The sequence below is a fragment of the Hyaena hyaena genome, unplaced genomic scaffold (assembly GCF_003009895.1).
Source record: "Hyaena hyaena isolate Hyena2069 unplaced genomic scaffold, ASM300989v1 scaffold_1204, whole genome shotgun sequence".
NCBI lineage: Eukaryota > Metazoa > Chordata > Mammalia > Carnivora > Hyaenidae > Hyaena > Hyaena hyaena.
In genome coordinates this window covers 278659-305539 of record NW_024081831.1, presented here as the reverse complement: position 1 = coordinate 305539, position 26881 = coordinate 278659, and the positions used below count along the sequence as shown (strand labels likewise).

Sequence of the window (26881 nt, the reverse complement as noted above, 5' to 3'; positions counted from 1 at the left end):
TCCATGCCTCTACTTTGCCTGTGGGCCACAAAGATGTTTTTAAAATGAGAGCAGCAGACACCCTATATTCATTTAGTGGCGTTGAATCAAATGTCAGTGCAATTACCCTCTACCTAAAGGCAGTAACTTTTAGAGGAGCAATCTGGGAAAAGGCTTAGTGCAATGAGGCACGGAATACTAATTTTTTAATCCAAGTGACACTAGGTGAAATGTGTTAAGTGTGACTAAAATAATGTGACTGGCTTTTTAAAGCAGATTCACCAGAATGTGTTTATCCAGAAAGAATGCCTTGGCACACTGTTTTCAATGATGAGCTTGTTTTTCGTAAGGAACCATAATCATGTGATGCTTAATCAAATAAAGAAGTGGATGTCTAAGTTGAAAATACTGCTTTTGGTTAAAAAAAAACAGACTTTATTATACAACAATGTACTGCTTTTCTTATTTATTAACTCTAAGCTTAATGAGACCAGAGATTTTTATCTTAGGCAGGTATGCTTCCTCCAATACTATATGCTTAAGTAATTTGGAATGGTGGTATCATTCATAATCTCATTTTAAAGATAATTTAAAAGGAGGAATTCCCAAAACACTTTGTGCAAAAGCATTGTTCCTATAGTAAGTACAAATTCCCAAGAATTAGTATACAACACTCATTTAAATGTTTCTGTGTTTGTTTAAAAAACAAAATAGTCCTATTACTTTAAACCATATCTCATATTTGGGGGTAAATTATAAAATCATTGTACCAAACAAAGGTTATCACAAGAGATTAAATTAAAGATTTCTAAATTATTCTAGAAACATAGATGCAAATTATAGCTTTCTCAGAAGGAAGTCAAGACCATCACAGATATTTTGAGGAGTTCTGAGAAAACATAAGAATGAACATTAAATAAATTAAATGAATATTAAATTCTGAACAGCTATTTATTGGTAGCTAATGAGCCCATTTGGTAGGTGCAGTTTTTAAGAATCTTCTGAGAATAAAAAATGCAAAGAGCCTGTTGCACTTTTATCTCACAAATGATAATGAAGAATTTTGACACAGCAATATCTTTTTTTCTATTAGTGTCAAGAAATGGTCTTCTGCACCCCTTGGTCCTGACAAAGTGACAACCAGTACAAATGAAGCTCTGAAAGTGAACCCAATATATTCTCCAGACAGCAGATGATCCAGATTTGGATGAATCTTGCAAGTTCCTACAGGAACAATCATTCCTTAGAGTGTCCTAGAATTTGTGACAAATATTAAAAACAAGAATGTTCTAGTTTAAAAATGAGATATGGCTCAGAGATTAAAACCTAACTGAATTACCAGAAATCTAATATTTCAAATAAAGGCTTTTTAATCAAATAGTTTTTTATTAAAAAAGGAAATATTTCTTAGATAAGGTGATTTTTGTAACCACAAGGACATGCCATCAAGAGGGATACTTTCCATGAGTGTGTTAAAAGCTCATATAGTAGCAGAAGGTTACGAAGGATATCTTTAGAATGCAGAGCAGCAGTGAGTAGAATAAAAAAAATCCTTAAAACTATAAATATATTATCATCTGTTGCATATGTTGTCTCCTGAGAATTTATAATCATAAATTATAGTCATGAAAATGATGCTTTGCTGCAGAATGTTGGCTGACTAATTTTTCTTGAGATCAGAGAAGAAACAAAAGGAAGGCTAAAAAAAGCACTATCAGCATATTGACTCATGTTTTGTGATTTTTTCTTTTTCAGAACTTCGTTTACAGAGTCAGGGTCATTTTTATAAATTTAATTCAACTAGCCGCTAGATATACAATTTTATATCTCTTGCTTTTAACCTAGTGAACTGTATGCCTAAGAACAGCAACAGTTTTGTACAGGACACATTTTAACAAATACTTAGATGTCTGAACAGAGTGAATCCACTAGAGTCTAGTTGAAAATGGGAAATGCAAACAAAAGTGTAATGTAGAAAGGCATAGGGAGAATTTCAACTCATATCAACTCATCGAGGAATATCTGGGACACTGTGCTTCTGAATTTCTGGTTCTGTCACCATGGCTTTATCACTTTGTAGATGAAACTCAAGCCTAGAAAATTGGACACTTCCTCAGGATGTGAGATAGATGCCACGTGACACACTTGGTGGTTGATAATGGAACTGTTGAAATGGATGATCTCAGAAAAGAATGAGTTTCTTTCTTTCTTTTTTTAAAATTGGTGACGATTAGAAACAGGAAGAAAATAACAGAAGTTGACTTTTTAAAAACTGACCATTTTCTTGGCTGGTGAGGGTACAGGGCAATAGCCTCCTTTATATGTTGCTGCTAGGAATGAAATTCCTTAACAAACTATTTGAAAAACGATTGGGCAATTCATATATGAAAATCCACACATATTTGCACACATTTTGACTTGACAATTATAATTCTGGAATTTTATCCTGAGGAAATAATCATGACCAGACATGAACCATTTATCAGGATTACATCTAAGTATTGTTAAGAATATCAAAATTTTGGAATTCTGCTCAGTTAATAGTGCACTGGATAAATAAATAATGTGCATAATTAAAATGGAGTACAATACATTATTTAATGAAACCATAAAAAATTAATCGTCTAGAAAAACCTACATTTTATATTTTAAGTTAAAATAGGCAGATTACATAACAACACTAAGTTGTGTATAAAGAAAATACTGGGTTGACAAGTGGAAATCATTTTATAAATCAGTATATATATAATATGATCCCATTTTTGTAACTGTATACATAACTGGTAATTGTTTACATATGAAAATGTGTAGAAAATATTTTGAAAGGATAAAACTAAAATGTTAAAATTGGTTACCTTTGGTAATATCATTAGTAATCATTATATCTTTGTTTTCTAAAATTGTCTGTCATGAAAAAATTCTATAGAAGAATGTCTTTTCAAAGAAATATGCCAAGAAATGTATGAAGAAATAGTCAGATGCATTTGAATCAAGTTAAATATAAATTAAAACAATTAGATATAATTTTTCAAAATTAATAAATATCAAAAAATGATAATATCTAGTTTTATCATGATATAGTTAAGTATGCCTTTAAAATAGGCACAAACTTTTGACATAGAAAATCAACTTTTAGTAATATATCATAGGAAAATTGTCAGACTCATACAATTATGAATACAGAGGGGTCATTTACACATTTGTATAAGATATTGAAAAGCTAGTACTTGATAAAGTACAACACCTATTCATGTAAAAACCCTCTGCAAAGTAGGTCTAGAGAGAACATACCTGAACTTAAAAAAGGCCATATATGAAAAACCCACACTGAACAACATATTCAATGCAGAAAACCTGAGAGCTATTCCCTTAAGGTCAGGAACAAGATGAGGCTATCTACTCTCACCACTTTTATTCAAGATAGTGCTGGTAGTACTAGTCACAGCAATTAGATGCAATAAAAAGAATATAAATAAGGAAGAAGTAAAACTTTCACTATTTGAAGATGAAATGAAACTATATATAGAAAATCCTAGATACTTCATAAATAACTACTAGAACTGGTATATGAATTCAGTAAAGTCACTGGATGCAAAATCAAAAACAGAGATCTGATGCATTCCTATGCACCAGTAATGAACAAGCAGAAAGTGAAGTTAAGAAAACAATCTTCTTTACAATAGCACCAAAACCCATAAAATATTTAGGAAAATAAACTTAGCCAGAGAGGGGAAAAACCTGTCCTCTGAAAACAATATAACACTGATGAAAGAAATTTAAGATGATGCAAAGAAATGGAAAGATATTCCATGCTCATGGGTTGGAAGAACAGATACTGTTAAAACACTTACACTACCCAGAGCAATCTATGCATTTAATACAATCCCTACAAAATACCAACAACATTTTTCACAGAACTCAAACAATCCTAAAATTTGTATGGAACCCAAAAGACCCTGAATGGCCAAAGCAATCTTGAAAAAAACAAAACAAAACAAAACAATAGGAGGTATCACAGCAATGGTATGGTACTGGCATAAAAATAGACACACAGATCAATAGAATAGAAGAGAAAACCCAGAAATAAAACCACCATTATATGGTCAATTAAATTTTGACCAAGGAGTCATGAATGAATATACAATAGGAAATGGCAATCTTATACAACAACTTATACAACTTATACAAACCAACTTATACAACTTAACACAAAATAACAAATAATCCAATTAGAAGGGGCAGAAGACATGAACAGACATTTCTCCAAAAAAGACATCCAGATGGCCAACAGACACATGAAAAGATGCTCAACATTACTCATCATCAGGGAAATGCAAATCAAAACTACAATGAGGTATCACCCCACACCTGTCAGAATGGCTAAAATCAAAAACACAAGAAACAACATGTGTTGGTGAGAATGTGGAGGAAAAGGAACACTCATGTACTATTGATGGGCATGCAAAAACTGTATGGAGTTTCCTCAAAAAGTAAAAATAGAACTACCCTATGATTCAGTAATCACATCACAGTGTATATACCCTCCAAAAAAACAAAACATTAATTCAAAGGGATACATGCACCCCTATGTTTATTGCAGCATTATTTACAATAGTCAAGCCATGGAAGCAACCTAAATGTCCATAGATAGAGGCATGGATAAAGATGCGGTATACATACACAATGGAATATTATTCAGCCATAAAAATAAATGAAATCTTGTCATTTGCAACAACAGCGATAGTTATATAGGTTAATGTTAATTGAAATAAGTCAGTCAGAGAAAGACGTGTACCATATGATCTCACTCATTTGTGGAATTTAAGAAACAAAGGAAACAAGCAAAGAAAAAAAGAGACAAACCGAGAAAGAGACTCTTAACTATATAGAACAAATCGATGGTTTCTCAGAGGGGAGATTGGTAGGGGGGAGGGGATTAAAGAGTACACTTATCATGATGAAATAATTAATAATAATAATAATAATAATAAAGAAAAACAAGATATAATAATAATTTTCCCAATAATTAGGGGTTAATTTTTTAAATGGTACAACCAGATAACAGAATATATTAAAGTGCTAAAAATGAAAACTTGAAGATTATTTACTTACAGTGAAATACATTCAAGAGATATACTGCTAAGAGAAAAAAGGCTATACAGTGATATTATAAATAATCCTATTCTAATTACATATTCATGCATAGATATGTATGATAGGTATGCAGAAAAAATCTGGAAGAATTAACTGACAAATATACAAGTGTTCTCTATGGGTGGCAGAATTGTGGATGACTTAACTCCTTTTTATTGCTTTGTTTTGAAATTTTTATAATGTGAGCATGTGTTACTTATATAAACATGAATTTCAAAATGCCTTAAAATTATATCTAACTGGGCAGGGGTACGCCACCTCATAAACGTGGCCATCTATTTTCATAGAATAAGTAACAGTATTTTAATGTTAAAGGAGAAGTTTCCCTTGGGGGAATATATAATTGACATAGCATGGAGAGAGGTGATTTCTATTTATTTTCAAGTCAACATAACACAAGGTGGGAAACAAAGATAAAAAGAATAAAAAAGAAAAGAAGTTACTTACTCTCGTTGTATAAGCAGCTTCTGGGTCATCCTCTAGAACACGTGAAAGTCCAAAATCAGAAACCTTACACACCAAATTACTGTTGATCAAAATGTTACGAGCAGCAAGGTCTCGGTGAACATAACCCATATCTGAGAGGTACTTCATGCCAGATGCTATCCCTCGAAGCATCCCCACTAGCTGGATGACCGTAAACTGGGCATCGTGTTTCTGAGAAGTATTTCAAATATATAATTAAGATGCATTGCTCTTTCTTAAATCTTGGTTAAAATCTCACATACTGAATTGTAATAAGAATGACTGTATACATTTTAGTTCCAAGCACTCAAGCCTCACAAGATAAGTGAATAAAGAGATACAAGGCTAAAACAAAATAGCATAGTAGCTGCATTACTAAATACTCCATAACAAGAAGGACCCTAATATTCTTTGTCCTCAGGTTCAAAAGTATACCTTTCCTGGTGTTTATGTGACATACAAACTCCTCAGAAGTTTTAACCTCAGGAACAACAAAATGAAATGAATCTTGGGGCTGTTTTAGTTATACATATTTGTTTGATTGTATATTCATTCTTCTTTCTAGTTTTCCAGATATTTTATTAATTGCTTCAAAAAAGGTGGATGTAAAATTTTTAAATCACCATAATCCATTCAGAATTGGTCACAAATATCTACTGAATATTTGTTTTTCTTTCAAGATTCAGTCATAAGTCATAAAATAGAAAACAATAAAACACAAGTCAGAGTCCTGTATTTAGAAAAACTTCTAATTTACTTGAAGTTTAAAAAAGAAATACAAGGGGAACTGGGGATTAAGCATCTGACTCTTGATTTCATCTCAGGTCATGATCTTGCAGTTAGTGGGTTTGAGTCCCATGTCGGGCTCTGTACTGACAGAACAAGGACTCTTTGAGATTCTTTATCTCCCTCTTTCTGCCCCTCCTTAGCTCTCTTTCTCTCTCTCTCTCTCAAAAATAAATGAACTTAAAAAAATAGAAATACATGATTTATATAATAGATAGGTAAACAAACACACACATATACATACATATGTTAAATATGTGCATAAATGTATGGATAGATAGATATAAAATTCTATGTTTAGCTATATGTACACAATAACATTTTAAAATAATATTTATTATAATGGTTTTAATGGCCTTTGAAATGGCCTTTGATGGTTTTAATGGCCTTTGAATGGCCTTTGATTTGAAAAATATTTGTTTTTGCAATGCTTGTGAAAATAATTGCTGATAAAATTGTGTTTGCCTTGGAGCGCCTGGGTGGCTCAGTCGGTTAAGTGGCCAGCTCTTGATTTTGCCTCAGGTCTTGATCTCATGGTTATTGAGTTTGAGCCCCACATTGGGCTCTGGACTAAGTGTGGAGTCTGCTTGGGATTCTCTCTCTCCCTCTCGCTCTCTTCCTTTACCCCAGGTGTACATACACACTCTCTTTCTCACTCTCTCTCTCAAAAATAAATAAACATTTAAAAAATTTGTGTTTGTTTCATCAATATTAAAATAAGTATAATTTCTCATTTATAGAAAATTTAGAATTCTCTTCGATGATAGTTTATCCATCAATCTTTATTTTATAGTACTGAAATCATATTTTTATTTTATTTTTTTCAATTTTAAGTCTATTTATTTTTGATGAAGCGAGAGCATGGGCAAGGGAGGGACAAAGAGAGAGAGAGAGAAAGAGAGAGAGAATCCCAAGCAGGCTGTGCACTGTCAGCATGGACTGATGTGGGGCTCCAACTAATTAACCACGACATCATGACCTAAGCCGAAACCAAGAGCCAGATGCTTAACTCACTGAGCCAACCAGGCACTCGAATATAGTGCTGAAAGCATATTGAGGACAGAATATAAGTCTTCTTTTATCCCTGCAGTCACTGGTGGTTGGCAGTGCCTTGTTATCCATAAACTTTTTGCATTTCTTTGAACAAATTTTTACTAAAATAATTAAAAAAATAAAGTTTACAAGTTTAAATAATTAAAATATATACATACATTATCAATACATATCATCAAAATATGTCTCTGATGTTTGCATCAGCAGGATATCTACCAAAATGATATGTGTGAATTGAGACTACTTAGGCATTATAACACTTGCTCATTTTCTGAGACAAAAACTCTGTGTGAGAGAGAGATGTTCTTCCTATAGCAGTCTGAGGTTACTTTAAAAGAAGAAAAGAGAATATTTGTCTTATATCAGTGTTATTTATGTCTTACTAAAAGTCTTTTTTTAATTTTTGTTTTAATCAAGGTGAATCTTAGCAGTACAAAAAGACTGAGGAAGATTGCATAGATTTGTTTTAAAAATTTAAGCCATTAACCTTAGACCATGCAAGATAAAGATGAAATTTTAGTCTTCCTCTTACTATTTAGTCCCCCCAAATTTCACTTTAACTTTAAACTTTGTTATCTAATTGCTGGCAAGATATTAGAGGTTGCCTCTAACATCTTTAGCATTCATTGTATTTATGCATATATGTACATTGATAGAAATATATGACTATATATAACTCTTCTACTTACACGCAAGAAACTGTCCAAGGAACCATTCTCCATGTATTCTGTGACAATCATAACTGGTTTACCTGGATATATGACAAATAACAAGCAAATAACATGCGATGAATATATATAGAATATACTACGGTATACCTGATGAATTTAAAAATGTAAAAGCTTTCCTTGTCTTCCTAGTTTTGCGAAGTTGCAAAACAAAGAAACAAACATTTTTCAACAGAAAATAAAACTAACAAAAATGGAAGAAGATTGGCTTTCAGAACAACAGCCTGTAACCTATGATATCTAAATCGGCTTATTTGGCATGGTTCTTTGTGAACCTAAAATATGTCCCTCTTCTCCCCTTTAGTTTCATCTTAGCTGATCTACAAAATCAAGTATTTATACCTTCCAGCCCAAGATAGGGCCAAAATTTCCATAGTCATTTATATTTTCTACAGATACTTATAGAACTTTGGACTAGGTACTCCTTTTTATGCTGGTTAGAGCAAGTAAATCAAAGTCGCCATCTTCATGGATCCTACATGTGAATTTCATAAGACAATTAAGACTAATAATTATACCTTTAAAAATATATATCAATTAATATGTTAAAAATTATAAAATCTGTGTTTAAAAGGAAAATAAAAATAAAATTGCTGGTGGCAGTAACTTATAATAACTGTTTTAGAAATATGTGGTCTTAAATGCCATTAAACCTTTCCATGAACATTTAAATTTATTTATATAAACTTATTACATTCGCTGTGCTGGTTTAATTGTTTTATATATGATAGCTTATTAATTATTATCATTTCCATTTACACATGAGAAAATTGAGAAATGTAGAGGGTAATTAACTTACCAAATGTCATACAACTAATAAGTAATAAAACCCAAAGTAGCAACCTGAATACAGTGTGCTGTTACTTTTGGAAATTTATGCTGCAGGAAACATTTAAAATATGAAAAAGCATTAGATACAAAAGAGCTAAGTATATTTATATAGAGATTTACAAATAGAATTATGTTCAACTGTAGGTAATGATTTAAGACAATTATTGGGTATCAATTCTATGGTTTATTCTGAATTAAAATGAGAACTCTGAAGCCCAGCATTTAAGATTATTGTTACAGTTCAATATGTGAACAAAGCTGAAGATATGCTCTATATACATTATGATAACTTGGAAAATAAATAATGAAAAAAGAAATATGGAAGGTTATTTTTGATATATGGGAAACACTAGTAAATATTTTGCATAGTTAGAATAATATACTATTACATATATATACACATATATATTATATACATTAAATCAGTCATCACATCTTCCTATACTTTAGTAATATATATTATTTCCATTTTATGGTGTCCTCAACCAAAAGCATTGTGGACTTAGGAAGCTATCTGACGTCCCACAATTAGCTAGTTCTCTAGCAGATCCTTAATATGGCTGTCTCTGATTTCAAAGCCTATACTGTTACTACATTATAATTCTCTTCCTTTATTTTTGCAATAATATTGTTTTAAATATAATTACATTATATTACAAAAGGAAGGAAAATTACTTGTCTTCCATGTCAGGAGAACCTGAATCAAGTCTTGACTGAGTCAAGAAAGACCTTGCTCAAGATGGCTTTTTAACAAACATCAATGCATCCCTAATTATAGAGTATACTTTGAAATTTTCCTCATATGTGCCTTTTATATCATGAAAGTTATTTTGCCATTCTGATGATAGAAAATAGCGTTCTTTGCTTGCTTTTCCTTTCATAGGTAAAAACTCTTAACTCACACTAGTTATGAATTATGGCTTGGTACCATGAAGGTTATACTTGCTATATTTAGCATTTGAATGCATCCCAAGCTATATGTCTTATTTAATAAGAGGTTAAAATATTTAAATTCTGTAATTTTAAGATAATTTTTATATGTAACAATCAATTGATATACCAGTCTATGTTCCATTAAGATACTGATTTAGTTATATATTTTGGGTAACACATCATAAATATCTAGTTAATCGGGTAAATGTATGAAAAGTCATTTATGCAAAAGCTTAAGCTTCCAGAACTTGCTTTTTCAAAATTCTAAGTAAGCTTTGATTTGACAATATTCAAGACAAAAGGGAAGATTCAACATCTCCTTGGAAACCTCTATCTCTCTTGAACTGATAAATCCAATACCTATAGACCGATCCCAGAGACTGACCTGAAATTAAAAGAATGTATGAACAAACAAACGAATGAATGAATGAATGAATGAAATCTTTCATAGGCATGTTCTCCATAAATCACTATAATCGCTATAATTTTCTGTTTTTGCTTTAATACAATTCTGTGATGAATAATATGCCTGCAAAATTCAATGCATACATTAAGTGTAGTCACAGATAGTTTGCCTCATACAGTCAACTGTCAATTACAGTGGCCAGTTACCATGTTTTTGTACTACCTAGACCTTTGCTTATCACTTGTTTCCTTCTGGCTCTCAGCCCCATGACCGTTTCATTTCTTGTTAGCCTGTCTAGGGGAATGTTTGGCAAAGTAAATAAAAGTAACTGAAAGAAATCAAACCAGTCAATTAAGCCAAAGCCTTATGACCATTCAGAAATCAGATCAGGCTGCATTTAGTTCTAAACTTTAGGTATTTGTAAACACATCAGTTAAGATGGGCAAGTCTGAAAATATGCTTTACATTAAGTTCAAAGATTCAGCAAACCCAAATGTACAAAGAATAAACAAAATCACAAATATCCTACCTTAGAAAGCCTTAATTTCTAAGTTTTATTTATTTATTTTTTTAGTGTCTAAGTGTCTATTCTGCCTTCGTTTCTCTTGTGCTTTTGATTATATAAATAAGGTTAAAGCAAAAGAAACTCTCCACAACACTGGTGAGAACTAGTTCTAACATGTATTAAGTACAGCTGGAAATCATAAAATATCAGCTCATCTGTAAATGGATGCAATGTATTTTTATTCAAGTTTGCATGCTCTTTCACATGTATTTTCAAGAGCCTATATCATTCGCTGCCTTCAGAGATTCTAAAATGCATCTGAGTGTCCATACTAAACTCACCAAAGTTATTGCTGGGTAACTGGCTGAAGTGAAACTCCAGTAAAAATGAGCAAAACAAATTGTGCAGTGGAATCCTGCTTTTGTTCCTCAATCCTGCAATTGATTTTTGAGTGTAGATGAAATTATGACCTTTTATAATTAAAGGGTTAAGGGAAACAAATCAGTCTGTTACAGTCAGTTGGTTCATTTCCTCAACAATCCCCAGTGGCTCAGATATACTACTAATCATTGGACCACTGTTTGATGACAGAAGAAATGTGATTCGGAATACCTAAGATTTCCATGTTCAGCACTAAGTATTCCACCACAGCTTTCTAATCACATTTTTTTATAAAAAGAAGAGCAGGCAAATGTAATAAAAATAAAGCCATACATAGAGATTTTTATTTCAATTATCAAATAAATATTGGCTTTAGATTAAAACGTTTTCATTAAAACAAAGAATATTTTTCAGTGATTGACATATTAAAAATTATTGGAGCGCCTGACTGGCTCAGTGGGTAGAGCATACAACTCTTGACCTTGATGCTGTAAGTTCAAGATCTACATTAGATGTAGAGATTACTATAAAAAATAAAATTAAAAATAATTATTGAAGTTTAATTCATTTTCAAATGTTATTAATTCTTATCACCAGTAATTGTATCTCACATACTCTATGTCTCATTTTCAAAACACTTAAACACTCTCTACATATATGAGTGTGGTTTATAAAATCAAAACCTTTGACCTTAGCAGCCTGCACTCTTTATTAGTATCATTGAATCAGAATTAAGGTGGAAGCCAAAAAGCATACATAGAAGAAGGAAAACAAAACAAAACAAAAACAAATGAACAAAATCACCCTGACAAATACGCCTCATTATTCCCAGGAAAAAAGACTAGAATCACCTTTGATTAGGAAGAAAATGTTTTGGCTTTAGATTTTCATGTACTATATATGACTGAGAGAAATATTGTGATGACCTAGAGTATTTTTCCATGGTTTCCCATTATCATATAAAAATACGGGACAATCTTTTCCAAATTCCATTTTAATCAAGACAGTATTCATTTCAAAAATGATCCCCTTTACAACCACTGGTCTATGGGTTAATGAGGGCAGGAACCATCTCCATGTTGTCTATGCTCTAAAACTAGCACCTAGCAGAGTGCCAGTTAAAATCGATCATCTCCTGTCAATCATTTCAGGATGTCTAAGGATAATCTCTCTCTTTAAAATTAGGCTAAGAAACACTTTCTCAAAGTCTTCCTAATCAACCATGCTCCATCAATCTTAATATGCTGAACGCTTTACATTCAGCTGACTTTACATTTTTAAAGTTTATTTGTGCTTAATTTGAAACAAAATTTAATACTTTTAAAGACAGGAACAGATGAAAAGTACAGGATAGGCAATGTGGTCAATAATATGCTGTACATTTAAAACTAATATATCATTGTATATCAACTGTACTTAAATTTAAAAAAAAGACAGGAACAATATTTTTACTCTCCCTTTGAATACAAAGCTGATTTGTATAATAAGTACAACAACAATGAATAAATATGGTAATCTGAATGTGCTAAGTCTGATTTTTCAAGGATAGCTTAGTTTTTCCCTTTTCAAGCTTATTCTATCTTTCATTTATTTTCTTGTCCAATTGCAGAAAATAAGACCTTATGCATATTAGTGAATTGAAGTGATAATAGTAACATTCTCATTTCCACTTTAAAATGAATGTTTTTCATATTTTATTATTGAATATGATGTTCATAGGCTTGTTTTTGTTTTGAGGTTTTTATATTTATCAAACATACATATTTTCTATGTAGGATATGCTAAGAAAACTTTTTAAACTAAGATGTGTATTTTCTGTATCTCTCAAGATTGACTTTTTCTTTTCTATTAATGTTGTGAATTTCCAGTATGACTAATAGTAAACTAACTTTGCCTTCTTGGAATAAACTAAATTTGAGTATTATAGAGTATCTTTTTTGATACATTATTAACTCTGGCTTTTAATTATTCCACTGTTAGTGAGTTTTTGTTCATGCATTACAGCTGTTTTCCTCTCTGAAATATTTTATATGATTTGATATCAAGATATCATTAGCCTAATGAAATAGGGGTGTTTCTTTTTCTCACTTTCTGCAAGGATGTGTGTATGACTAGAATTACTCAGAGAGTTATTAAGTAAGTTTATAATTATAGTTCTTCTTTAGAAGAGTTAGTGTATATTTAAACTAGAGCTCTTTGAAAGTCGGTCTTTGCACACATGTATCATGTTCTAACAAACGTTGTTAAGTTGCATTTAACCTTTCAAAAATATCTTAAGTCCATACTATTTAAATGCGGAAAATAGACAACAACATATTTTTTGTAATTCAAATGTGGCCAATTCAAAAGATATAAATGGAAAATGTTGAAAAAATAAGGAAAGTCCTTAAACATGTAAAAATAGCAATTTTTTCCCTGTCTTATTTTCATTCCAATATGTTCAGTAAAGATCTTCCTCATTTTGTTGCTCTGAGTACACTCTCGACTCCTTTCTCAAATTAGTCATGAACACATGAGAACTTGGGTTACCAGAGTTTATTCTAACAAACTACTTCTATAAATTATTAATAAAATAAACATAACATACATATCAGCCATCTTGAATACTACAGGGAATTAGTACCCTTGAGACAAGCACAGAAGAAAACTTTTAGAGAGAAGCAAACAGGACATAGCAAAAATTTGGCATTGTCACCACAGAATGACATCTTATTTCAGTGATTATTTTTTTCTCATATATGCAGGAGAAAGAAAAGTACAAACAAATGACTAAGCTTTTGGTGTAAAGTGGATGCTCATACCAGCATAGAAATGTTTTAATTATGAGAAACTGTCCTAATGTTCTCCTCACTATATTCCTTAATGTTCCAAAGTTACACTTAAATTGAATTATTATTATTATTACTTTTTAATTTTCAGAAAATAATCCCTCTCCAAATACCTACATCAATTGTATCCAGTATAATTCCTTTTATTTCACTGAGTGCATCGTGGCCAATGGAGGTCTTCTTGGAGAATCAACATCATTTGACTAATGGTGTGATGGCAGAAATATCAAACATTTGCTAAAAACAAGTTCCATCTTTTTTGAACTTCAACTAAAATTGATAACACATGTGAGTACAAAATTCTGAGCGGAGACTGTGCCCCCAGCTTTCTGCTACTTTGAAGATCAGAGAGTCTCTCACCTTCTCTTGTTTAAGACCATCAGGCTCAAAATGTATCATTAAAATTGTTTATGGCTCAATTCAAATAAATGGAAATATAATGATTGAATAAAGGGTTTTCTCTAAAAGACTTGAAAATGATACACTATAACAGACCAAGTGTTTCAAGCATAAAATTAATAGCAGTATTTAAAAAAAAAATTATCATTGAGCAAAAAAAGAATTGTTTTCACAATACTTTTTTCTATACAGCCAAGGTTAACTGATAAAAATCTCAAGCTTACCAGAAGTGGTAATTTGGATTTTCATAGCTCTATTTCACTTAACAATGTATTCCTACATAATCTTATTTGATCTTTAAAGTATCTGGTGATAGTGAAGTAGAGCTGCTCTTCCAAATTACAGGTGAAGAAAACGAGTCTCTGTGAGTGGTTTGATTTGTCAGAGGTCTCACAACTAGTTGGGGTGAGCCAAAACTTACTCTGACCCTCTGACTCTTTTTTTTTAAGTTTATTTTTTTTTTTATTTTGAGAGAGAGAGTGAGGGAGAGAATGAGAGAGAGAGAGAGAGAGAGCACACACAGTCAGGGGAGGGGAAGAGAGAAAGGGAGAGAGAGAATCCCAACAGGCCCTCTGCTGTGAGCACAGACTTTCGGTTCAGCCTCGGACTCTTGGTTTCAGCTCAGGTCAGGCCTGAAACCAAGAGTCAGATGCTCAACCAACTGAGCCACCCAGATGTCCTTGATCCTCTGATTCTTAATCCAGATACTGATATATTTTTTCCTTAAAACATAATTTTGTTTATTAAATTATAAGCTCTTCATCACTCCTAGTCTGTGTGTGTGTGTGTGTGTGTGTGTGTGTGTGCACGCGCGTGTATTTAAACTTTGCAATTGGATTGTTTTAGCAGTCATATATTCTCAGGAAGCATAAAATAATAGGACTGGATGAATAGCTTCTGGTGACAAAACTGCCTTATTTATATGTTAATGCAACATATAAACTTTAGTCTAAGGCACTGCTATTTCCTCTCTGATGTTATAGGGTACCAGACTTAGAGATTTTAAATATGCCACTAAAGGAGTTCAAACTCTAGTTCTAGGTCTGCTACCTTATTATGTTCGCACTATATGAGATGACTGGGATCTGTATAGTCAGATTTGGCAGCCTCTTACATGCTTATTTGACCAGGGAGATATATCAAATTTAGAACTTTTACTCTAAGAATAAGGCAGTTGTAATCCATATTAGAATGTTACAGAGTCAGACTTGAATAAGGTAGTTAATGGATAATACCTGTGATTTTTAAAGTCTTTTTTTCCTTAATGCAACTTTTTTGGTAGTTTGGTCTTGGGGATTGTTTTATGTTTTTCTTTGCCAACAGACCAAAGTTCATATTTGATTATTTCATTTTTATATTTAAAGAAAACCGGCCACAATAATTATGGCTTAATGTTGCTCATCATTCAGTTTCCAATGCCATTGCTAGCACTTTCTAATTAGACAAGCGACCTGCTCTTTACAGTTATTGTTTGTTCGAATGTAAAATGGAATTATTGTGTCTAATTCACAGGGTAGTGGTAAGAATGAAATGATGTCAATAGTACTATTTCGGGCACATAATAGTCAATGCATAAAGAAAATCTTATGAAAACTGGGTTAAAAGAAAAATGGTTACATAAGTTGAAATGAGTTTCCTTCCCATTGGGGCTCAAGATCTTGACGACCCCTTGGTGAGGATGATATAAAGGAGACCAAATGGCTAATTGTATATTAAGACATTAAGTAGTATAGTCTTTCCCTGGAGGAACAAAGGATTCAAAGGTCTTCCCAATCCTTACTACTACTAACAGTGTTTTTATTATTAATTAAAAAAATAAAACATGTTCTTCAGAAAATATTTTAGTGTTACTATGTGTATGGCTTAAGTTTTAGGAGTAAGAAGGTAAAAAAACAATGCTTCTTACAACACTTAATGTGGGCTTACAGTTTATGGTTAAATTCTACATTATTCAGTTCTTAATCCCATTTATTATATTAAAAAACTCTAAAGGAAATCAAAGTACATCTCAATTATACCATGCTCTTGTGAGAAAGGAACTGGCTTTTTAGTCACACCAAGATGAGAATAGGTATTCGTCCCATTTGGAAAGTGCTCCATGTAATGTTAAAGAAAAATATCATTGTGAAAAATATAATGTGTAATGTCTGTTGGTAACCATAGAATATGTAAATGTGGTGCCAATGAATTATCCCCTAAAGGATGCCAAATTTCCTGCCATATGTTGTCTTTTGGTCTAAGTAGTTTGCTGCCAATTTAGCTTATTCTTCATCCTGTGCTCCGAAGTCTTGAGGAAAAAAAATCCTAGAGCATTCTCAAGAGGTTTTCATTGGTATTGGAGCCAAAAATCACATATCTGCCTCACGGGATTCCTTCTGAGTCTGGCTGGAGAAACTATCATGGAAATAAGTTCAGATTGCTATCATGGGCTGGGAGCCAGAGTTTCCCCAAACCAGTCAAAAATCCATCTGGGACTCTAGATTAGAATTATTTGAAATCCACAGAGAACCAGGAAAAGGCCTTGGGTCTAATGTGATCCCAATCTTTACAGCTCAGAAGTATTCCCCAAGCCCCCATAATTTCCCTAAAGCCAGGGGGGTAAAGATTTGGAAGTTTAACTAAAACTGGTGAACAGTAAAAGAAAAAGCAGTTAGCTGGGAGTTCCCAGAAATTCCTGTCAAAACTGAGTCATCGTTTTGCCTTGCTATTTATTCCATATAACAGAGACTTCTTCCCAATTCACTTAACTACCTTTTCATCAGTGTGTCTTAATACAGTCCTTTCTTTTTAGCTCTTATTTTTTTTTCAATTTTTGAGGATCTAGAATAGCACTTTCAATATAACACTAGTTAAATATCTTGGCTTTCTTGTTGAAGAAAGACATGTTAACCCCAAACTAGTCTCTGTGAGGACGGACATCACTATGAAAGAAAATACCAAATTCTGAAATGACTGAGTTAGGGTTTAAATAACCTCTGTATAACATAGGCAAAAGTCAGCCTTTTGACTTGACGTACTTTTAGTAACAACTCCCTCCAATCGAATGATGTTGGGATGGTCAAATTGTCCCATAATGCTTGCTTCTCCCAGGAAGTCTCTCCTCTGCTTTTCTGTGTAGCCCACTTTCAGGGTCTTGATGGCCACGGAAATTTCTTTTTTTGAAGGGAGTTTTAAGCGACCACTGCACACCTCTCCAAATTCACCTGTTAGGATAACAAAACAACAAACAAAGGTAAGGAAATCTATAATAAAAATATTATTAGTAGAGAGTAACTGTTTCATCTCAGTAATTCCAAAGTATTTGCACCTTTGACCCACAAGATGTACACTGTAAATCTCCAACTTATTTTAGAAAATGGTAACTGGAGACTCCCTAAGAAACTCCAGGACATCGAGAGCCCAGTGGGAAATGGACCTTGTGAGTTGCCATATATTTTGAAGTACCACGCTGTGAACAATGTTATATGAAAGAACAAGTGGAAAGTGGAAGGCTATATCTAATAGGGTTTTATGTCCTTGTTCTCATAGCTACCATCTCCTCAGGGTAATCAACAGACCAGTATAGGTATTATCAGTTTAACAATGGATTAAATTTCAGATGTTTCCAGCCATTCTGTTATTACGAAGAGGACCAATTTAGCTATACACTCAGACTGTCTAAATATGAGAACAGAAGCATCTGCTACCAATTCCTTTTATTGGAGTATTGGCATGTTGCACTCATTATTGACATACTAGTTGTAAAGTTCTCTGAGATTCTGGAAGGAAGAAGATAAATATACTATTTTCAGAAAAAGGTAGCACACTTTTTTCTATATAGAATCACTCTAAATATTTTCAAAGTCTTCAATAAAAAACTTGTTTTAAATACATAATTAATCCACAATCTACCAAAATTGGAATGTTGGTGACTTTTAAATAGTCTAGGGTGTCTAGGTGGCTCAGTCAGTGGAGCATCTGACTTCCGTTTAGGTCATTACCTCACAGTTTGTGGGTTCGAGTCCTGCGTCAGGCTTTGTGCTGACAGCTTGGAGTCTGAAGCCTGCTTCAGATTCTGTGTCTCCCTTTCTGTCTACCCCTCCCCTGCTCACACTCTGTCTCTCACTCTCAAAAATAAACACTAAAAAAATTAAATAGCCTAATCTGACGGATATAAAATTGCCTAGAACTAGTTTGGGCACTATCTTCATATATATTGTTATTCAGAAAATTTACCCATAACTTTTTCAACCTTTTTTGAGCTCCCTGAGAGTGGAGACCCTTTACACTCATTTTTCTGTCCCACCAGTTGCCATAGTAATTGCCACTATGTAGTGCCATGCATAGAACATTCCTTGCTCATAAAGGAAATCCTAATCTTGTGTAGCTTACTACATCTGATTGTACAACACTTTAAAAAATGTTTTTTAACATCAAATGAGAGATTTTTTAGAAAAGGATTAATTGTATAATTCATTGTTAGGCTGTCTATGGAATGGCAGAGGATTCTTGGTCCAACCTTCTCATCGTGAGTTTTTGTACAAGCCCTATGCCCCGTGGGTCAGCCAGAGAGGAGCTGTCAAGAAGGGAGATGCTTCTTCTCTATATTTTGTTCAAGCAAGTGGTTCAACCCACAAAAGCAGCAGGTTGTCCTATTGATTTACCAGCTGCATTACTACGAATGGCTTGCTTCTCTCCAGGAAGCTCTAAACTTCCCCAGACTTGACCTTTTCTCAGGAATCCAGTTTTGTCACTGTTTTCAAAACCATGACTTATGCTGTAACTTGTCAAAGTCACATAAGGTCCAAAAGCAGCTATTTATACATTTTAAAAATAAATACCCATCAGTTGGCAACAATATGACCGGCACTTTGAAAAATACAGAGTTATAATGCTAAATAAGTCAGATCTAATTTTTTCTCTTTGAAGGAATAGGGAGAAGATGGCAATATTTGTAGCTAGGGTGTTTCTTAGAATTATAGGGAGAATCAGGGGCAAAGTTTGAGAACATTCATTGATCTTTTGAAATCCAAGGAAGAATATGTCATTATAGAGAGTGAGTATTAGGAGAATTGTGATGCAAAGTAAATCATTGTTAGAATCTGTAAGCACGAGTAAGACTTCCTTTCCTTATACTGGGCTATTGGAACCTTGCCAGAGAGCTCCAGTTCATGCTGCATAAACATTAACTTTGAGCAAACCATAAGCATCCATAATACATTTCTATTTTCTGAAATAAAGTTCTGCCATTATCATAAGTCAATACATTGTAATGGACCATGTTCTAAATTTTGATGTTATCACCACTTATTCAATGTGACAAGTCATTTGCCAACAGATTGCAGGACAGATAGTACTGAGCTGTGGGACAGAGAACAGATTCTAGGGCCTAATTGCCGCTGTCACTTATTAGCTGTGTGATTTTGAGCTAGCGCCTTTTTATTTTTTTTATTTATTTTTAAATTTTTTTTTAATTTATTTCTTGGAGAGAGAGAGAGAGAGAGACAGCATGAGCAGGGGAGGGTCAGAGAGAGGGGGAGTCACAGACTCTGAAACAGGCTCCAGGCTCTGAGCGGGCAGTCAGCACAGAGCCCGACGTGGGGCTCGAACCCACGAACTGCAAGATCATGACCTAAGTGAAAGTCGGATGCTTAACCGACTAAGCCACCCAGGCACCCCGAGCTAGCGCCTTTTTAAAATATGTATTTCTTTTGAGAGAGAGAGCATGCATGTGCATGGGGGAGGTGCAGAGAGGGAGAGATTGAGAGAGAGAGAGAGAAAGGGAGAGACAGAATCCCAAGCAGTCTCTAGGCTGTCAGCACAGAGCCCAATGCCAGCCTCGATCTCATGAACCTTGAGATCATGACCTGAACAAAAATCAAGAGTTGGATGCTCAACTGACTGAGTCAATCAGGCACCACTTGAGCAAGCATCTTAACCTCTCTGTATCTTTCTCTCTTTATCTAACATGGGAACACCAATTGCATCTAACTCATAAAATTTTTGTATGATTAAAGAAATTAATGTATGTAAAGATGCATAATGTCATCTACAAGTTAGTTACTATTTTCTTCTCTGAGTTCAGACCCACCTTAAGAAGGATAAATTATCTATCTACTTCTGAAGAGTTAGATCAAATTGAAGAATAAATACAAAAATGTTTTTTAAAATGTTAAATTCCGTATTAATGTAAGAAGAGGTGGTTGTGATGTTGATGGTGATAACAAGGTTAATGTCATTCTGGACAAGTATTTGTAAAGAACGGAATTTTGTAAAAGTCCCTCACTGGGGGGGATCAGGGAGAGAGTTCAAATTTCAAGTGGGTCAATTAGGGTTCCTTTCCTTCTTTTTAAGGAAATATCTGACATATGTAAATGTATATCTACTTTCAAAATTCAGAAGATGATGTTTCAGTCATGCTAATTTTTTAAAAACACCAAAACTTTGAAATGTGATTATTTTATCAGATAAATACTAGAAATGTTCACCAATATATTATACTAAACAGAAATGTTAAACATTAATTCATTTCTCTTTATAATAAACAACTGTGTTTGAAATATTAACAAAGATTAGGCAAATGCAATGCCCTATCTTTCCATCTAGCCAAATTTTACATGGTCTTATTCAATTACCTCTTAACCTATAGGAAAAAAAAAAAACTTATCCTGTCATTTCTAAGTAAAAGCACAACTGTAAGATCATTTGGAAAGCACTGCTTGATTGTTTAATCCAATAACTGCAGTAGGTTGTATCTGTACTTTGAAATAAAATATGCTTTATGAGAATGGGCGCACCATATTCTGGTTTAAGATGCACAATGCAAAACTGTTCAAAATAAAATTTCTTACCCTCCTTTCATTTAAAATATGTAATTTAAAATAGGAGAAATGAACAGAGTATAAGTAGCCTTATATTTTTTTGTATATTTATCAGATACCATTATTTATCAGTTACTGTTATTTTATTTTATTTATTAGATACCATTTTAATGTGTGTGTCTTGTCTCACACCACTGTGTTCTAGCGTTATCAAATACCATCTCTCTAGATAAGGTTTTACTAGTGGAAAGGGCCCCGAAGTTCAAGGTCCCCATGTGTCTGTCTGGCCTCTGGACACTGGCTGAGCACAAATAAGTTTCTCATCCTCATATCATTTGAGTGTGCAAAGCCTGTGTGCTACAGGTGCTCCTCAGGTTTCCGTGCTAGGGAACAGTGCACTCTTGTGGGACGATATTAACACCAGCACTACAGGAACCACATGCACCACAGGGCAGTTTACAAAGCAGAACTGTACAAATGAAAGAGAGAAATTAATATTTATTTGTGTTCACTAGATTAACACAGATATATGATGGACGTGTATACTCTTAAGTCTTAATTGTGGAAAAAGAAGCACATACTGTATTTTCCTTCTATGAATTATTAGTTTCATATTTTAATATCACCTGCACCTGTGAGTTTTAGAAGGCTGAAATATTAATAAAGTCAGAGAAGATTTAGTATATTATCATTTTATTTAGATAATATGAATTACTCAGATTTTCCTGCTTCAAAAGTAAATACTGTAAGCTTTCTAAATGCTGCTTTGATGTATAGAAAGAAAAACAGAGAAAATTATATGCACATTTGTGTAAAGAAGCATCTTGCAGAAAACGTGATCTGATGTTATTCACTATTCAATGAATTAATTTCTCAGTCTTTCTCTTTCCCACATCAACATATCTATTTGGCATTTGTTTTTAAAATAATATTGAAGAACGAGGTGATGGGTAGAACTATTGGACAAGATTGTTTATTTTTACTTTTGAGTAGCAGTTTTATTCAAATGTACCTTGAATGTCTGTGGATGTTCCTGTGTTTATGTGTAAATGTAAAAATAGTGTTATTCTATAAGTATCTATAACTTTTATTGGAAATGTGCAACTGTTATTCACAATCACTCCAGAGGTGTTTATTAATGGAATTATAATTGAATCCATTAATGATTAGAATGAAGAGGTATCTATATGAAAACAAGCTTCAACACAAATGCATTTAAACTATATAAAGTAATAGGCAAGTATTAAAATGGAGTACTTTATGTTACTTAAACTATCCACTCAAATAGTTTTGAGTCAAATGCGTCATTTATGATTATGTTTTGTGTTGCCTCCTTTTTTCAATTTTAAAGAGGATTCTAAAATTGCCTGTTCTAGAAACTCAAAATTTTCACTTAGTGAGCTTGTCTAAAGTAAGATACACTTTTATCCTGTTATCCCTGTTTAATCAAATAGGCTTTGTGACACATGATCAGCATAGCCAGGGGAAGACAGAGCTATTGAGGCGGCCGCCTCTGAAATTCAATAAATAAAAAGCTGGCCATGGTCTGTGAGTCTGTAAGTCTGGCACCTTTGAAATCATTACATTCCATTAAATACTCCTTCATTTATTTATTGCCTGCCTTTGATGTTGAAACCAGAAAAAATGTCCCTTTTCATAGCAATATAACTTAGGTTTGACAATTTGCACATTCTTAGGCAGAGTTCTTATTCATAGTTGCAAACCTGTAATTGACACATAGGTAGAGAGTGGGGGTTACTGTGGTGGTTACCTGCTCCAACAACTTTGTCAATGGATATGTTGGTGGCATCCAATTCCTTAGCAAACTCATGAACTGCTTGAGTAGGGTCTTCGTATGTGTGTGGGTCAACATAAGTCCTGAGACCTGGAAGTTTTACTGTTTAAGGGAAGGGAGAAAGGCATTATTGTAGCTGGATTTATACAAACTTTACTGAGAAAATTTTATAACCATATTATTAGTGAAAAAATATCCCTGTTATAATAAAGCGAACCAACTGTTAGTTTATTCTGCAACTGGCAGAGAGGTTGGAATAAGCGTTGAATGATTTAAGAAACAAAATTCCCCCTAATGAAACAAAAAGAGGAACCACAATGAACTTTCTCACCAAAGCACTAGGAGGAAAATGGATGTTCAAATAGGGGAATCTCAAGGAGAAGATCATTCAGAATTGAGTAGACCCAGAAATTATACCATCAGCCCTAGTGAGTGAACACCATCACACTATTACACATTTATGATTCTACAAATAGTGCAGTAAACAAATATTTATGGCAATGCTACATCTGACAATAAATCAAAGTTTGTGAAATACTTTCAAAAGGTGGAACAATGGCTAATATTATAGATAAATTAATTAAAGTATACAAAATGGCATGTCTTTTGTTTGACACTATTCCACTCTTAGTAATATTCACAATCAAAGTTGTCTGTTGTAATTAAAGATCTGCTTAAACCTGTGAGGATATGTATATACAATATAGGTCTTATATGAATATATTAATATATCAATTTATTGAAATCCTACTGTATAGCTTTTCAGCATAGTTAAAGGCATTATAAATTCTCTATATTTTAATAATAGTGCCAAAAAGCTAAATTCCAAACATAAATTATATTTATAGCTTATTAAATATAAACCTCCTTCATAACATGTATATTTAGTTAATAATTCTGAAAGTGAAATTTTTTGTGATGTTCTATAATTAAATTATCATGGTTAAAAGATACAGGAGAATCATTTTGGATTTGATTTAATACTAATTAGATTTCTATTATTTGGAAAAAATAAATCATATTAGGAATAATTTGGAATGTTCAATAAATTTCTCTGCAGTAAAACTAATTCCCCATGTGAGGCTTGAACTCATGACCCAAAGAGATCGAGAATTGCCTGTTCTACCAACTGAGTCAGCCAGGCACCCCTAAAACTAAAGTTTTATCAAAGGGAGCTTAGGATCTACTAAAGTACATAAACATGCTCTAATACTAAAGGATATTGCATATATACTTATATGATGGATTTTTGTTTTTAATTTTGTTAATTTTTTAAAAAATGGTTAAAAAATATTGGTAACATTGTTTTAGCAAGGGGCAAAGATGTCTAATAGTGATATATTTTTTTCATTTATGACACTATATTATTGAAGGATTTTTTTTATCCTAAAGTAACAAAAGAAATCAGATGTTCTCTTTTATAGCATCCTTCATAATGAAAGCATCTTAACGGCAAATTGCAAGTGAACATTCAGTGATGATCAAAGACGTCTCTGACTCAGTTTTGTAGTGTGGATGAAATGGGTGTAGAGGCTGATGATAGCAGTTATTCTGGAGAACCTTCAGCACATTGGACATTAGGTCAACAGGTCCAGCATTTCATAGTTCGGGCTGAGAAATGATCATTCATTGACCTATAGGACATCTTCATGAATGCCCTGGTTACACCACATAATAAGTTATGTTCCTGCAAAGGATCCATAAAGATTTTGAGATAGGAAATAGAGGCATAAGTATAAATGGATTATAAAAAATAAATGGTGGTTGGGAAGTAAAAATCCAATTTTCCTTAGTTACTTCTCCAGATGATTTTTGAGACTCTAGAAATGGGTAGGTCAGGGAGCAAATGGAGAAGAGAGGCTAATGCTCCTCCTCCTTGTCCTGTGTTGACACTGACACTGCAACACAGCAGCCTCTCCATCCTGAGGTCAAGCACAGATTATTCCAGAAGATACCCATTCTAGAGTTACATCCGTAGAAATGGGGAAATGACAAGTCCTTTGCCCTTGCTTTGGGTAAACTGTGAGTAGAGCAGCTTTTGAAGCAAGAACTCTACTTTTGATGGGTTTTCTATTCTGAACAGCTCTGTAAAAAGAATTAGCTAAGTGTCAGAGAAAGAAAGTTCTTGTATACTTGTTATTCAAGTGCCTCGCATGAGTGCCTGCTATGGGGTTAATGCCCAATAAATGATAGAGATTATTGACATTATATGTATTTTCATGTTAAGAATGTTTATTCACAATTATCAGTATGATTGAGGTTTCTGGAGAGAGAATTTGGGCCAGAAATGTCCATTCCTTTAGAGCTCCCAGATCAGTTTGCAAGCTTCTGCCATTATTGTAAACATTGTTGCTTCCTACAAAAACAGAGGGCAGAGTCACTTTTTAGTACAGTGGTCTATTATAATTTATTATTACACTAAAACTATTTCTTTTTTTTTAATATTTTTATTTCTGAGAGAGAGAGAGAGAGAGAGAGAGAGAGAGCGTGAGCAGGGGAGGGCCAGAGAGAGAGGGAGACACAGACTCTGAAATAGGCTCCAGGCTCTGAGCCGGCAGTCAGCACAGAGCCCGACGCGGGGCTCGAACCCACGAACCGCGAGATCATGACCTAAGCGAAAGTCGGACGCTTAACCGACTAAGCCACCCAGGCGCCCCACACTAAAACTATTTCTAATATTATCAGTACTAAAACACTTTACCCTTAAAACAAGCAAACATATTAAGAAAGGCTTGCATACTTGTCTTGCTTACGAGTAAGGAAAACAGTAAAAGTAACTGTAGACTACACTTACTGAAATATATTAGGAAATAAAGTTCTGTCAGAATCTTTTTGTATAATAAATTGTTACATTTGATGGAAATTCACATCAAAGGGAGGCTGAGATATATGATCATCCAGTTTTGATTTATCTCTAGTAATAAAGGACCAGTAAGATTAGGACGTTTAGTATTCCTTTTCAAGGAAAATTAAAAACCTTTTAAAAATAAGGTCAAACTTGGGGCGGCTGGGTGGGTCAGTCAGTTCAGGGTCCAACTTGGGCTCAGGTCATGATCTCATGGTTCCTGGGTTCAAGACCCGCATCAGACTCTGTACTAACAACTTCTGAGTCTGTGTCTCCCTCTTTTTCTGCCCCTCCCCTGCTCACACTCTGTCTCGGTCTCTCCCTCTCAAAAATAAATGTTAAAAAATTTTTTTAAGTGAGGTAAAAAAATTAAAAAAAAAAAAGAAAACTTTTCTTGTAAACAATTACAAATGTGTTACCTTGAGGAACTTAAGGAAAGCAATTTGGAAGCAATTTACTAGCATCAGGATTTACAAAGACCATTATAAAATGAGTTGTCAGACACAAAGTCTCTAACATTTTAAATAAGGCCCGGCTTGAAACAGCCTTGAAATTGTGCTTTAGAGTGACCCTTCTATACCTGCCAGGCCTAGGGAGTGTATGTATTACTAAATAATCTGAACATTCAATCACCATTCCCAACTAAAATCAATCAAATTTAGTGCAATTAAATAAAAATCATGGAAACTTCTTTTCTATCCACATGAAATTTGGGAAACAATAGAAATATAAACACACACATCCCCAAGTAAAATGGCCTGTTTGCCGTGGGAGCTTCGGCTGCTGACTTTTCACTGCTGACCCCAGAGGTTCCAGGAATCAGGTGATGCAGGATACAAGGCACATAATCCCTTCACACCAATAATTAAGGGCAACATACAGAGTAACTGGGCTGTGTCAAGAAAACCAGATAATAAACACATGTTCACGTGTTAAGCTGTACTACTTTACAGCTCGTTCTGCGCAAACACAATAATTTACATTTCCATTTTA

At 33.5% G+C, this 26881-nt stretch overlaps 1 protein-coding gene across 2 annotated transcripts in view; it reads right to left on the bottom strand.

The window, feature by feature from the left end:
* EPHA3 (EPH receptor A3) overlaps positions 1-26881 on the bottom strand; it is a 340047-nt gene that overhangs the window by 40959 nt on the left and 272207 nt on the right. For both annotated transcript variants that reach the window (XM_039222850.1, XM_039222851.1), the window contains exons 9-12: positions 23020-23145; positions 17466-17651; positions 8127-8188; positions 5581-5790 (exon numbers count right to left, since the gene is read on the bottom strand). In XM_039222850.1, the coding sequence (XP_039078781.1) occupies positions 5581-5790; positions 8127-8188; positions 17466-17651; positions 23020-23145 (584 nt within the window). The remainder of the gene's footprint in view (positions 1-5580; positions 5791-8126; positions 8189-17465; positions 17652-23019; positions 23146-26881) is intronic.